Source organism: Tamandua tetradactyla, chromosome 1 (genome assembly GCF_023851605.1).
Source record: "Tamandua tetradactyla isolate mTamTet1 chromosome 1, mTamTet1.pri, whole genome shotgun sequence".
NCBI classification, from domain to species: Eukaryota; Metazoa; Chordata; class Mammalia; order Pilosa; family Myrmecophagidae; genus Tamandua; species Tamandua tetradactyla.
The window spans coordinates 39695833-39711847 of NC_135327.1; the positions used below are offsets into that span (position 1 = coordinate 39695833).

The following is a 16015-nucleotide window of genomic DNA, read 5'->3' on the forward strand; positions in this document are numbered from 1 at the left end:
GGACTTTGCCTTGATGGTGCCTTAGAGGTGGCACTGACTACTGCTTTGCTGCCTTCCTGGACATACAGATACTGTGCTTATTCTGCTTTCACTCATGGAGAGTCTCAGTGCCAGGACTTTGTGGGCTCCCAGCCCTCTTGGGCCACCAGCTGGACATGTGCTAAAGCCAGTCTCGGTTGCCAAAGGCGGGCCCTATCACCTGCTGAGTTGGTTGGAATTAGAGCAAGAACTTGTCCACAGGATTAAGCAGGAATCCATTCTGTAGTTGAGGTTTTTTTGTTTTTTTTTTTTTTTTGAAAAATAATCCCCTTGTTAATAGAAAAATTTTGTCAGATCTTTCTGGAAGATTTAGTTGCAGTCTGTTAATGATTTTGATGTTGTAATTATTTTGGCAATGGTTAGATGAAGAACAATGCTTAAATGAAGAACCAACCATAAAATAGTGCAAAGAGGATGGACTCTGTGGAATCAGCTTCTCGGTTCTGATCCCAGCTCTCCCTCTTCCTAGCTGTGTGGCCTCAAGCAAAGCACTTTACTTTTCTAAGTCTCTTTCTTCATCTGTCACAGTCGGAAAGGATTCCTTTATCCCTTACAGGGTTGTATAAGGATCAGAGTGGATTCATTTGAGATTGATGATCATCTCCTGATCTCCTGATCTCCCAAGTCTTTTTTTTTTGTATGTTTATGGTAGGGGTCACATTTCATTCTTTTTCCTTGTGAGTATCCCATTATTGCAGCACCATTTGTTGAATTTTTGGTGTGGGGATAGGCAGGAAGTGTGTGAACCAGAAATTAGACCCTGGTCTCCCATATGGCATGCGAGAATTCTACCACTGAACTACCCTTGCACACCCTTACCAAGTCTTTTTATGAAATTCATGGGGAGAGAAAAATGCTAATCTCAACAGACCTGTCGAGCCATCACAGTGGAATCATCTTAATCTTATAGTAAACAGACATGTTCTCTGATTAGTATTCACTTGGTCATGTAGATGGTCTAAAATTGCCAGTACTTTCTTTTTTCCCTTTAATTTGAATAAGGACATTGTTAAAGGGGGACAGGACATTTCAAGTCATTATTATCTTTTTTTCTTAATTTTTCCTTTAGTGTTTATTTTATTGTCAGTACCTAATCGGGTTTGACAAATTTCCTTCAAATGATGGTTAGTCTTAAGTAAATATTTACCAAACAAAGGGTTGTCCCTTTCCAGGGTGATTGCCCTAAGTAGGCTGATGTTTTAATCAGTTGTCATAGAAATGTTCTGATTCCTAGGATGTAAGTTTTCAGTAGGAAAGGTGACCTTTTGCTTGAAGCTCTGAAGTTTTATCAGGGAACTGGACTGTCATCTTTCTATTTATATATGAGCCATTATTTTCAATTTATGTAGTCCCCTTAAGTTGGTGAGTAGAGAAATATAGAATGTGGTTAGCAAATGTATGTAAGAAAAGGAGTGATTTATGAGTTAAGGTGTTGATACATACAGCTGTATGCGGAGATGTATTTGATAAAACATTGAATTTCAGCACTGAAAGAGCCTTAAAGATGATCTTATTCAGCTCTTTTATTTTTAATGAAAGATAAGAGTCTCAGAAAGACCCAAGATCACAAACGAAGTTAGTGGCAGAATCAAGAGTCGAGGGCTCTCTTTTTCCCTTTTCCTTTTAGGAAAAGTTAATTTATGAGAAAGATGCCCTGTTTTCATATCCAAAGGTACTGCCCCTTGCCCTTGACCAAGACTGTCTTTTCTGATTTTGCTCTGGTTGGCAACATTGTTCATTGTGAATTATGATGATGATTTAAGAAGTCCATGCAAATGTTTCTGATATACACTAAGAGGGATTTTATAAGCTGGAAGATGTCATTCTGCCCTTATTTATAAGAGGTAAAGTGAAACCAGCACAAGATTCCCAATGTAGGGCATCTTACCACATTAAAGTGGCTGCCAAGCTATCACAATGGAATTATCTTTTCTTCTGAAGTAAGTTCTGTAATAAAATATAAGGCCAAATCCTAGTAACATTATCGGCTTCTGCTTTCTCTTGCTCATCTTGCTCATTTAAGATGATATTTTTCTTCTAATTTTCATTAATGTTGTTATATTTATGCATTCTCTAGTAATGACCAAACTCATTTTGAAAACAGAAGTGTAAAAATAAATAAGCAGAACCTGATAATAAAAATATTTGTCATAAAAAATCATTTGATTTTTTTCTTTCCCATTATGCTTAATTTTTAAAAAGTTCATTTTAGAATCACATTGTTAAATATGGGTGTGTACAATCTTGTTTTCAACATACTTATCTGCTTTAGATCCACTTTAACCTATTTACCACTTCAAAAAGTGTAGTTTACACGAAGCAAAATGTAGAGAGCAGGTACATTGCAGAAGGATCATTGTAAATGTGATTTTTCACATTGCCTATAGACTGATTTCTATTTCTCACAGTTTCCTGTGTGAATGGTAAAGAAAAAAAATTTTCTTCTAAAAATAAAAAAAATACACACACACACACACACACACACACAATTTTTGGAAAAAATGTAGCAAATTCACCCTTACCCCATCCCCAGTCCAATTCCTGACAATGGTGGTGGGCATATTTGCATATGGACTGGACAAAATATTTTCAAGCTGCTATCTACCTTAAGTAGTACATTTAGCTTTGACAGCAGGTCAGGGGATTATACTGAGTTTGGGTATAAGGAAAGTATTTGGGGTACATCTTAGATAGATGTGGCTATGTGGAGATTCAGAGAGATACATTTTTTTTTTTTAATTTAAGAAAACAAACCAAACACCAACGATGGATATCTTAGTTAGCTTAACCATAAGCATATTTAAATAAAGTATTCATATAATCATTGTAAAGTCTGTGTTTGTGCAGTAAGTTTCATAAGCCAATTTAAAATTAAGGCAATAAGGAAAAATCTGCATATTCAGATAGCAAAGTTCATAAATTCTCAGTATTAAACACTAACTTAGATACCATTTGAACATCTGTCAAAACTGAATGTTCTCAAAATATCAAGTAGAAAGTTCTTGCAAATATCTGCATTGCTATAGTAATGACCTATGTTGCTATGACCTATGAATATACAAATATTTTTACAGTTAACATGGAAATTTTAATGTCCTAAGATGGATATCTTAGCTTATCAGAGAGATACATTTTTTATTTGAATTTTAAAGGACATGAACTGTTTTGGCAGAGATAAGGAATTGGGCAAGTTCAAGGTAAGAAAATTTACAGAATATAAGCATAATTGTCCTGTAAGATTGCCCAGTGTGACTAGTTATAGTGCTTATGGACTTTAAGATGAATGGAGATAATCAGAGAAGTGGATAGAGTCTTAAAGGAGTGGTTCATAATCTGATAGGGAAATACAGAGAACTGTGGGGACTGCAAGATGATTAGTGGAGACTTGTGGGAGTGGGTTCCAGGGCTGCCTTCTTGGAGAAAGTTATGTCCAAGTTCTGATCTGAAGAATAATCGGGAGTTACAGAGCCTAAAAGGAGGGAGGAGAGGGAAGAAAGGAATATGTTTAAAGGCTGGGGGCTAAATTGACCAGGCCATGGAACTTGGAGAATCTTTATGAAACAGGTTGGAGCAGCCCAAGTTCTCGGGATGTGGAAGGAAGTGAGGCTGGATGGTGTGGCCCCGGGCCCAGTCAGGAAGGATTTTATAGAATCCGTTTTAAGAAATTTAGGCATTTTCTGGAGGATAATGGTAGCTACCTGAAGAAATTTACATCTTGAAAAGATAACTGTGGCCTCATGGGGATAATGGAGGTGGGGCTGGTGACAACTCTAGGTGAGAGAAAAAAGGTGATCAGAACTCAGAAAATGCCAGTAAAGATGGTGATAACTATGGATGGATTAGAGAAAGATTGAAGGAATAGTATTGACAGGGTTTTGTGATCAGCTGAGGGAAAATGAGGAAGGATGAGGAGTCAAGGGTAGAGTTCAGGATCATGGCTCAGGCACCTGGTTTTAGGGTCATCCTGTCCATTGAAATGTGAAATTAAGGAGGTGGTACAAATTTGAAGTGAAGGTAGTTGAATTCTTTTTGCTGTTATACTGTATTATTGGTTTCTGCTGGCTATATGAGCAAGTTTGATAGGTCAAGGTCAGAAATCAGCAAAGAAATATGGGTTGGACATGGAGATGCAGAGGTCATAGGCACATAGATGAAAATTAGAGCCATGGCAGAAGGCTCCATGGCACAGGAAGGACAAAAGCGAGAGCGGTCAGGTGAGCATTAATGGGAGATGAGGAAGTGGAGTTGGAGCAAGTATAGAGCATTCTTTCAAGAAGTTCAACTTTGGAGGGAGAGGAAAAAACTAATATGCTAGTTAGAGGGGAGAATCTGGGCTCAAGGGAAATTTTTGGTTGGCTTGTTTGTTTTGAAACAAGTAGGTAAGAAATTTACTAGATACACATGTAAGAGGATATATGGGCACACTTGCAAGTAAAAAAAAAGATGGAGGGGAAGAGACCTTGGTTTGTTTTTAAAATGAGGAAGAATTGTATAAATGCTGATGGGAAAAGCTGGGGAAGTAGGGGAGGTTGGAGAGAAAAGGGGGATGGGGTTAAAACACATCATATCTGAGGAAGGGCTGTAGCATGAGGGGGGCGGAAGAGACCAGTGAAGAAGAGCAAAAGCCAGCAGGTGGAGGAGAAGCTGAGTGTAAGTACAGGCAAGGAGTGTAGGTCTTGTGGGGAGGGGTTGAAGGAGTGCTCATTCAATGGTTTCCATTTCCTCTCAAGTCTGCATGGGGTTCATTTGCTGAAAATCAGGGAGGAATTGATGGGGGTGGAGGTTTATATATAGTAGAAGAGAAGGAGCCATTTTTGGAGACTGAAGGAAAGAGTCATCTCAGGGAACTGAAAAGCTGTCATAGAAGGGGCTTTTACTCTCCCTCATAGCCAGAATGTGCTCGTTGTAGCCAGAACGCACAACCAGATCCTAGAATGACACTGTTTACAGTGATAAATAATTTCACAGTAGCTCAAATCCCGATTACACCTGATCAAATGAATTTTGAGAAATTAAATGAAAAATAACATCTAAAAGCTCTTTTAATTTTAGAACTAATTTTATTAATAGTAATTAAAAATATTTTGTGACAAATCTTGCTTTTCCCAAATGAAGGTGATTGCATTCTCTTCCTGGTTGGTTTGTTGTAGACACTCATCGTGGCCTGGATCCGGGCAAATCTCTGTGTGTTTATTTCTCGGGAGCTCTGGGATGACTTTCTTGGTGTGCTATCTTCCCTCACGGAATGGGAGGAGCTCATTAATGAATGGGCCAACAGCATGGACTCCCTGACAGCTGTCCTGGCCAGAACTGTTTATGGAGTGGAGATGACAAACCTACCTCTGGATAAATTAAGTGAACAAAAGGAAAAGAAGCAAAGAGGCAAAGGTATTTCCACACTTATGGGGAAACACCAAATGTGAAAGACTGGGGAAGAGTCTGTATTTTTATATCTAAGCAAGTAGTGCATGAAATTTCTCATTTAGCATTACATGTCTCATTTAGCATTAGATTATGTCTCCTATTGCTTTTTCTCTTTAATGAGTCTGATGAATTGCCTAAAAGGGAAGATGAAGCAGCAGTAGCAGTGGTTAGTGCTTGTGCCCAGTCTCTCCTTCACCTTCTTGCTTGCCCTGTGAAGTAGACACTATTATAATCCCCATTCACAAAGAAACCATTTCCTGAAGTCTTGTCATCTACTTGCCATCCCCAAAGTATTTTCTTCCTTCTCACTGTCTGAGCACTTAACTCATTGGAAGAGAGGAACTGGTCTCAGGAAGGCAAACACAACTTTAAAAACACTATTTTTTTGGAATGGTACTAAACACGCAATTATTTAATTAACAATAATGACCTATATTTCTGATTTATTTATTGTGTTTCTTTATTCTAAAAAAAAAAAAGATATAAATTTTCGCTCTAGAAATATTTGCCTTCTTAGCACTAGATGAGTGAAAACAGAATACATTCAGGGGGGCTTGGCTGTGAGATGAGAACTGGCCAACATTGTTCCTGTGGGTGCCTCTCTTAAGTCTTTCCTTCTCTTTCCTCCTGTCTTTATTTTAGTTCCTTGACCTTTGACCAGAGTATATGAAAAAAGATAAGCTGATCTCGGACTACATCTTTTTATTATTCTGTACTTTGCTAAAATACGATTTTGTATTATTTGTAGATTTTTATAGTCCTTGCTCACTTGACTAAATCTACATTAGGGCATAAAATTCTTTTGGGAATTTATGTAGTGGAATGGTTGGCATCTACAGGATAGGATGTCATCCTGACATCAAGTTCTCTGTTTTTTTTCAGTTTATAAGCTCTGTGTGGTCTTTGTAGTATCCTGGGACCAGTGGCATAACTTCATTTGACCTTGTATATTGACGTGTATACTATGAAGATATGATGATTTTCATGAGACTGTTAGCAATTGTTGAAAAGTACTTTGGCAATGGAATTTTTACATAACTGATTTATAAATAACTTCCTAAATTGCAGTATAAGGGAGTGGTACCTACTTTGCAACAAAACAATCTGGCCATTGTGTATACACAATTTGCTGAGCAACACAGGCTATGAAATGACTGCCAATGAAGGCTTTAGATTATTTTCTTGTCTTATCTTTTATCAGGCTGTGTTCTAGATTCTCAGAAAGGGACTGCGGTGGGGAGATCCTTTTCTCTCAGCTGGAGGAGCCACCCAGATATGACCGAACCAATGAGATTTCGGAGTGCCACCACATCTGGAGCACCAGGAGTTGAGAAAGCTAGAAACATCGTTCGCCAAAAAGCAACTGGTAAACGTTTATCTAAATATTTATTAATGTCCTATTTGCAGTATAAAATGGATTTAAAAGAATCAAGTGTTTTAAATGACTTTCAATTTCACTCAGGACTTAGAGTTAAATAATTCACACCTTTTCTTAAATGGAATCTTTATCTTTTTTAATATTTTATTCTGGCTGCTTTTCAAATCTCAGTTCTTGATATTTATTTCTAAATCCTCCTTTGTGTAATAAAGGAACTTGAGATGCTAATATTGAGTGAGGTATTTGTGCAAAATAAAATGGAGGTTTTGTTTGAACCCTGAAGAGTATAGATTCTTAAACATATTACATTATTGTCTTTGTTAAACAATATTTATTAATTGGGAAGTATGGCAGTGTAACGTAGCCAAAAAAGAGATTGTTGCACTTAGTTTTTAGGACTGAATGGAGACATTTTAATGCTTTGCTTCTTCATAAAATTGAACTTTTCATGCCTGTAGATGTCGTCCTTATTGCCAACTCAGAATGGCAAGAAGTTGACCTAGAACCCCAATTAATCAAACTGCTTTATTATACTTTACTCTTAAGACAAAAAAAAAGAAATCTTTTAAAAGTCAGTTTATATCCACTGTTTAATAAGAACGATAGAGCCTCTCCAGTGACTTTCAGGCTGCCACTTAGGTTTAAAACAAATTCATCCCAGTCTCTTAGTTTTTCATATCAGTCATTCCAGGAAATTGTAATTGATGTTCAGCTTGTTAATTTCTGAAAAGCATAAGATCCTCTAGTCATAAAACAAAGATTCATTTTAACTCACATGTTTTACAGTGCTCAGTAAAGGTTTAATACAGATGGCTTAGAATCCTGTTGGAGTTTTTAAGAAAATATATTCTGCCTTAGCCCTAACTTTCCCAGGCTCTTTGCTTTAGCATTTATGGGTAAGGATCACCTTATTTACATGTACCTCTTATTGTACTTCATCCTGCTTCCCTTCAATTTCTACCCTGAGGAAAGACCTAATTCCTGGTAACAGGCAAGAGGCTCATTCACTGATTTCCTTTTTTCCTTCCAAAGCCTAAAAACTATTTTCCTGCATCCCTGGATTCTTTAAAAAAAGGGGTCAGAACAGAGGATTGTCACAAAACTGGCACTTACCCAAGCTGCCCAGACTTCCCACTGCCTCTCAATCACAATTATAGTAAAAAAAAAAAAGATAATTCAAAGCATTATTAAATTTTATTCCCACCACATTTAGTGAGCAGCAAATTATTGTGTATTGAATGCTCCATATGCCACTGCTTGGCTACAGCATAGTCATAAAAGAGATTGCGACTTAGCTTTCAGCAGTTATTTTAAACCAACATTGAGGGCACCAACAATATGCTAGAGGCACTAGTATGTTCTAAAAACTGTTCGATGAAAGTACGCCTGCGAGGCTGTGCTTATTGGTGTTTTGGGGTACCTGAGAAGCCAGGTATTGCAAAAACAGGCACTTTTACAAAGATCATGTAAGGGTATTCATGGAGTATATCACATAAGAGCCACAAGTCCAGACTTTGTAGCTTATTAAATTAACAAAAAATGGCAGTTGGAGTCATAACCTTTGAAAGATAGTTAAAATAATGAGCACTATTGCAAGAGAGCTATTATTATCTTTATGTATGGATGCATTTGTATATATTTTCTATTTTAAAAAATTAAAAAATATTATGAATGTTTTCTGTTGCATGTAAAACCAATGGCCTTTGAAATCATTACTTTCATGGTGTTTTACAAAATCAACCTATATGAACTAAATATCAGTGGATTTGCTTTGTTCTGATATTTTTATGTTGCCTAATGGAAATTCACCTTTACTTCTTTTAAAAAGGTCCAGAATTTTTTCATGGTAGAATGTAATTTGTGTAGAAGCCACCTTTTTATAAGAGAATAACAGCTTGTAAAGTCAGTTTTTGCCCCTTTTAGCAATAAGGTGTTTATTATTGATGACCCATATGAAAGTGACTTTTTTTCCCCTAATCCCAGTAAGAGAAAAATTTTAAATTATTATATTATGATTTGTCCAACAGGTTACAGTTAGTATAGAAAACATCAATGATGAGTGTAGGGACAAAATGAAAATAAGCAGTTGAAGAGTAGAGAAGTGATAATGAATTGAGAGTATGCTAGTTTGTACCTTAAGAGGGCTGACAAGGAAAGTTCAAAATTTGTAAAATAAAACTTTGTCCCTCGCCGGCCATGGTGGCTCAGCAGGCAGAGTTCTTGCCTGCCATGCCAGAGACCCAGGTTTCATTCCCAGTGCTTGCCAATGCAGAAAGACAACTTTGTCCCTATGTGTGACTGTTGTTAAAATATTAGATACCTAAAATGACAGTGTGATCAAAGCAAGTCTTAATTTCTATACAAAATATTGATTTCATATTTTATTTCTAAAATACTTGTGATCAATTTTGGAAAATGTACAATTATTTGATTTATAAAAATATTTTTTAAAAAGCAGTCAGATGAAAAGTCTCTCACATATTGAGAGATGAAAAGATCTTTCAGGAAATTTGAAGTCCTTTGATATTGTCATGGGAGCTGTTTTCATTTAAACATGATTGTTTACACATATGTGAATTTTTGCTGTAACATTGCAGATTGTTACTTTTACTGGAAGTTTGAATAGGCAAAGGATTGGGAAAAAGGACAATAAAGTAAAAAGTTTATTTCAGTTTTTGCAAATGTGTCACTGCCATTTGTAGTTCTGTTTTCTTGATACTAAATAAATAGCTACGTAAAAACATTAAAACAGCAAATTCAAGTTTCATGTTTTTTTACAAGGATAAAACTGATTTTGCTGATGGTGGTTTCATATATATATGAGGCATGTCCTCCTAAACCCATCCATTTTCTCAAATATTTATTTGGCTGACAATGTATAGAAACCTTAAGAACATCCTAAAGCTGACACTAAGAATTTTTGGATATAATGAGCATGAAATATGATATAGAAGGATTGATTTCATGGAGATTTTTTAACCTTTTCCAAATATCAGATCTTTTAGTGTTCATTTTAACTTTTATGTATTCTTAAGATTTTAGGTTAGTTAATTTACTAAGTGATTTGCTTTTTAGAATAGGCAACTCTCAGTAAACCAACCTGTGTGAATTGTTTATTATTTATAGAATGATTTTAATCACACGCGACTCTTCCCTCTCTCTCACTATAGTCTTTGTGTGTGTCCTTAGAAAGGGAAAATTGACTGTAATGTTTGACCAAATCAGCAAAGAACCCCAAAGTGAATCTGATGTACATCAGCAAAAAGAGAAAGACTAATATATACAGCATTCCAAAATAAAAATTGATTATTTATGGATCTTCCATTCTCCTTTGTCATCAGAATGGCTGACTGGAATCCGACTGTATTTAGAGACTATGCTTAAATGCTGTGCTTGGTATTGACTTCCTTTACAGTTTAAAATGACTTCCTTTAAATGTTTCAAGATAGCCCAGAGAAAAGCAATAATAAAAAGGAGGCGAAAGGTCCTGATGCTCTTCTGACCGGATTGTCACTTTGTCTCTCCTGGAAGCTAAGCGCAGCCAGTCTATCAGCAACTGTGTCCACCTCTGTGAGGCTTTGCCCGCCACTAAAAGCGTGCCGCTCCTCCTGCACACCGTGAGCGCCCTCTTACCTGGTCTCTCTTACTCCTCTTGCCCTCACAGACTGTCAGGTACTGTAAATGCTCTCTCCTGTGTCCACCCTTGTTTCAGGCTGCCTCCGCTTGCTGCTGTGCCTTGCTCCTTTGCTCATATTCACCACACTATGTGAGCATGCTGGGCCATTGAGCTTTCTGATCATTTCCCATGGACAATAATGATTGTTTTTATTGTACTTGAGCACTGAGTAGAAATTACTAAAACAAAAGCAAAAAAAAAATTTTGTCTCCTTACTTATCTGCATTCACAGTTAAGAAGGATTAGGGAAAAAATTGTCAATAGGGGGAAAACAGCGAGCTGTGTCTTAGTGTTTCTTCTACAGAGTACCTCTGGAGAGGAAGGGAATTTTCCATGAACTTTTGCAGAAGTTTTGAGTATGTCAGTGTTAGAATGCTTGCTGTGTCTTCTTCCAAAATGAATAAACTGGAAAAACCATGCAGGCAAGAGACTTTGTTGGAGTTAATAAATCATATTCGTGTATAAAGTTATGATCAATTTATGCAAAGCCATACTGATTTTTGAGATCTGAGTGATTTGGGGCTTAGTCACCTCAACAAAAGGATTAAGCTTGCTCTACAGTGAATTCTTTGACTAATATCTAGTTTTTTTTCAGTGATTCTAAAGTGCACTGAATCTTCTTGCTAAAGAGGCAAATATTTCCATGTTCTTTTTATTTTCAGACATTTAGCTTTATAGTTATTATTTATTTAATATTGGGGATAGCCTAAATGTGTCTACTTTATGCCATACTGTGGTTTAGCAGAGCAAAATTAAAATCTGATTCTTTTGATGAATACACAAAATACTGTATTGTTTAGTTTACAGAATATGAGGGAAGATGTTAGTTTTACTGAGAACAAGGACTGAGAAGCTTCTTAGCAAGTTTTTTGGCTCTAGTAAAGACAGAAAATGGGAACTACTAAGAATTGTACATGGGAAGACAGTCACCAGTCAAAATACTGATTAATAGCTTATATGATTAAAAAACACTACTGCTTAGAGATGATTTATAAAATATTTGTAAATAATTTTGAACTATTGGCTGATAAATATATAAAAAGAATATTTTTCATGCTGAAAATTTGTATTTCACAGTCCATTATTTTTCCATGTAGTTTCACTTAAGGTTTTTTTAACTAGTTTGTCTGAAATTGGGCTTACAAGAAATCTTTTTGATTGCTGTATGTCTCTACACAATTCCAACAGAAGTTGAATGTAATTTAGAGGAGTGATTCTGAACCAGGGGTGATTTTGACCTCCCAGGGGACATTTGGCAACATCTGGACACATTTGTGGTTCTTACAACAGGATACTACTTTATTTGGAGGTAGCAGAATTTTAGAAGGTCCAACAAATGGTGTTTGTATTTTGGGAAAGTCAAAGCAACTATATTTCCATTAATATGAATTGCTACATAAATAAACATATAGAGGTAGAACTAGCATTTTCAGTGATTTCCCTTTATTCCTTTCTGGGAACAATTCCTTCCAGGTGCTTTACAGTTTTAACTACTTTTATACTGGGGGTATTTATCAATCTGTAGCACTTGCAGACCATGCAAATGCTAGATTTCATTTTTTCTTTTTTAGGAATATTGGAATATAGTAATTAAAGGATAATTGATTTCTCCTTTTTGTGAAAAGGGGACATAGTCAAAACTTGCGTAGCTGCCTTTGCATCTGGTCCTCAGACTTCCAGGTCATGCCCAGTTGCTGGGAAATACTCCTCTGTTAGGACTGGGACTGAATCACCTTTGCAAAGTTTGGGGATTTAATTACCCTGGGGGAAACTCCAAGATACTGCTTTTTATAAAGCCTGTGTTGATATTATGCACAGTTCTTTAAGAATTAGGAAATTTGCACTATTAATTTTGCTTATCCAACATTTTACTAGGGGTAAATGGAACTCAGAGTTGTAGTTATTGAATAATGAGCCTCATTCCATTTAATAAAATAGATTAAAGAGTGAATGAAATTGCTTTGAAAAATAATCAGGCATCTGGATTAAGTAAATCATGCTGACTTCTTTCATAGCAAAAGAAATGTAATTAAATAATTCTTATTTGATCTTTCTTTTGATGTTTTGAATGAAGTATTAGAAAGCAATGGCTCAGTAATGGTTTTGTGTAATTTAAACTATCAAGAGGCCAGAAAGTTAGTGCTTTAAAAATTTCGGTTCTCTGTAGTGGCTAGGTTTTAGAGAGAGTGAATAGTTTGAGTTTGAGATAGAATTTAGCTCTTTGAAATAGAAACAGTGTGATATTCAAAACAATAGATCTTCCAGGATTGGAATTTGGAATTCTATAATGATTATTCTTTTTCTTTTTAGAATATCAGATAATCCTGTGTCTTGGTGTTTGCATATCACTGTCAAAATGGTGTTAATTTGCTATGAAAGAGTAACTGCTACAGCTGATCCTGGGAGAGGCTTAAATGTAAACTGCTCTTTCTTAAATAAAAAGCCAGCAGAGGGAGTACAAGAACTGTTTAAAAAGGAAAAAGGTATCAAGAAAATGTTTGGCATTAATTTATACAAAAAATATATTGAGTGTATTTTTAGCATAAAGTGTGAAAAGAGGCCAAGAAATGTACACTTACAGACCAAGAAATTGGGTTTAAATTGTGGGCTAGGAGAATTTGGCATTCCTTTTGATACTGTGTCATTTCAGTCAGCTGCAGAGCCCTAAGACCAAGCTGCAGGAGCAGTACATTTACCTTGGGCTCTCCTTGTCATTCCCACCTCAAATCATGGAAGCTCCAGCTCCTGGCCATTTCCAGTTATGTGTGCAGGCTTGGACCATCTCCATCTGAGAGGTGCCTGCTGAGAGTTTCACAAACACAAAGCCTTAAAAGCTGCATTAGGCCAGCCTGTTAGGAAGGCATACCAGCTGGTGGTGGAAGGCTCTTCGTCCCTCTATTGTGCTGAGGACCAGTGTGGACATGATCATTTGGAAGCGATGGTGCGGAGGCCGTTTTGCATCCCGCCAGATGGCGATGTTCTTTACTTTTAAAAAATGCTGGCAGGCAGTGTTGGCCCAGCTCATACTTGCTTCTGCTCAGATCCCAGAAACCGGCATCTACAGTTTTTGGCATCTGGTTTAAGAGAATAAAACCCACTCTTTCAACTATCCATAAAGTCTGGCGTTTGCCTATTAATTACAGAAGTTAGGAAGCTCTTGGGCTCCCTCTACTGACATCAGATAATAGATTCATTAACAAATCTAACATTTTCCTGGAAGGTTTCAGGTTCTTGTGTAATTGGAATAAACAGTGAAGGACAAGTGGAAGAGGAGATAGCCTGGTGTCAGCTGGCTTATGTTTTGCTTAAGGCCAAAGTGCCTAGAAGCAAAGTGCTTTGGGACCTATGGCATATATATATATCATATGATCATATGCCTGTGTATCTCTATGGAAAAATGAGCAATTCTTGGCTGTTCAGCCCTCACAAAAGAAGCAAAGGCAACCTGGGACAGGTGTGACCTTAATGGGTCTGACACCTCTTGCCGCCTCAGCTGTTCTTTGCTTGTACCTCAAGCTCACTTTCACATCAGCATCTAAATTTAGGCCATGGTCCAGTAGTTTAGAGTGGAAGTGAAGGATGTCACAGATTTCTTACTATTTAGTTTTGTAATTTGTACAGTGTGCTTCGAACTGGAATTTCATGAGGACAGAAAAATAAAGGAGCAATTGTTTTGTTGAAATCCTATGTATTACATTTAGAATCTTCCTAAATGCAACTTCTCGGTTAGGGCGAGCAATCACTTTGGCTTATAACTGGGTTAAAGTTTTACACACAGGATGGCACGCTGGCAGCAAGTCTCTACTTTGGGTGAGGAATTGGGTGGCATGGTCAAGTGAGTTAATACAGGCTGAATTTTGAGGAGTTGTTAAACTTTAGCTAACTAAAATTTTTGGAAAATACGATTACAGTGATGCAGATGTAAAGTTGCATGGCTATTTGAGTGAGTGTGGAATTTAGTGAAGGAAATGGTGGAAGGTTTATGTGTAGGGACACATAGTCCTGTAGGATGGTGTGCCCAGAACATTATGGGAAGGAGCCATGAGGGAGCGGTCTGTTAGCCAAGGGAGGCCCACTGGACCCTTCTCTGAGATTAGCCAGAGGAGGTTTCCCAGAGAATCAGCTGCCTAGGTGAGCTAGGAGAACCAACAAGGGTGAAGCAAGCAGTGGCGCCAGGTGGTTTAGTGTTGCTTGTGAATAGGGCTCCTTGTGGTGGGCTTGGATTGGTTTGTGGGGTGAGACCATGGAGAGCCCTGTGTTCACCCCAAGGACACAGGCTTGAGCCTGCAGGGATGGAGGGCCCCAGCTGCTTTCTAACTGAGGATTGTGTAGTCAGGCTGCTCTTGTAGAGGGCCCTTACTGGAGGCTGCACAGAGGATAGAAATGAAGATAGCAAGAAGAGGTCATTATACAGGAACAGGATATTATAATAATCCAGGCAAAAGTTGGAGCAAGGCCAAAGCTGTGACTCTAGAGAGGGAGTGTGGGGCTGTTCTCCAGTGCCTTTGGGTAGTCCTTAGAGATTGAAATGAACTGTGAGGTTTGAAAATGACCTAGAAGGGAATGCATCCTCCAAGAGTGAATAGTTTGTAATAATACTAGCTGTTTATCCAGTGATCAGTACCCATCTGTGGTTCTCTACTTGGTGTCATATGTGTATTATCTAAAAATACCAGTGGACCATTTTGGTACTTCAGTGGTTAATTCAGTATTGTGTTTGATGATATCAGCCGTTAAATAATTATAGTATTTTCTTTAGAACAGTTGTACATTTATCTGTTGATAGGAATAATAGAGTGAAAATTCCCATTTGCTTTTATCTTCCCTTACTTGTGTGTGTGTGAGTGAGAGAGAGAGAGAGAGAGAGGGAGAGAAAGACTTTATCCTCACCCATTCTGTACATCTCCTGGATCTTTCTTTCCTTGCCCACGAAATTCAATATGACCTTTAAATTTCTCAACCACTTTGTGGCTTTCTCTTATTTTTTTATTATTTACTTCACTTTAGAAAAGAAATAAGCCTTGTAGAACTTAAGAGGAAAATGCATCCACGGAGTGGAGTGTTTGTGTTTCCAAATGTAAAAAACTTTGTGACAGCAGTGCAGATTATCTTGTACAACTTTGGCAAAGAAAAAAAAAAAACAAAAAACTACGACTTCATGTTTCAAATTGGTTGTTTTAAGTGGCAAAGTTATTTTTAAATAACACTGTGTGTTTTGTTTTCCTGCCAACAGAAGTGGAGGAGGCCGAAGGTGCCCCCTGCATGGAGCCTGGCCGCCTGGGGGTGGAGCTGCCACAGCTCCTGCGCAGCAGCAGTGCATCTGATATCGCTGGGCAGCCGAGCACAGATGCTTCTCAGGGTACCAGCATCTTTGCTTTTTTGTACAAGGGACCATAGGCTGTAACTAGGGAAAAGGCTGCGTGAAGTATTGCTTTCTGTATTTATTTTAACTGTGTTTTATTTATTTCAAGTGAATTTACTTTTTTATTTGATTGCAA

General features: G+C 37.3%; 1 protein-coding gene across 13 annotated transcripts in view; it reads left to right on the forward strand.

Annotated features, from left to right (window-relative positions):
* The window catches only part of RALGAPA2 (Ral GTPase activating protein catalytic subunit alpha 2), a 426648-nt gene that overhangs the window by 155426 nt on the left and 255207 nt on the right, over positions 1 to 16015 (forward strand). For 11 of the 13 annotated variants that reach the window (XR_013157020.1, XM_077114762.1, XM_077114723.1 and 8 more), the window contains 5 exons: positions 5190 to 5427; positions 6665 to 6829; positions 10287 to 10458; positions 12828 to 13000; positions 15751 to 15876. Coding sequence is in view for 12 of the 13 variants with exons in the window: in XM_077114762.1 (XP_076970877.1) it covers positions 5190 to 5427; positions 6665 to 6829; positions 10287 to 10458; positions 12828 to 13000; positions 15751 to 15876 (874 nt within the window). In the remaining variant the exon portion in view is untranslated. Of the gene's footprint in view, positions 1 to 5189; positions 5428 to 6664; positions 6830 to 10286; positions 10514 to 12827; positions 13001 to 15750; positions 15877 to 16015 lie in introns of all 13 variants that reach the window. The other 2 variants (XM_077114742.1, XM_077114772.1) reach the window with 2 other exon arrangements.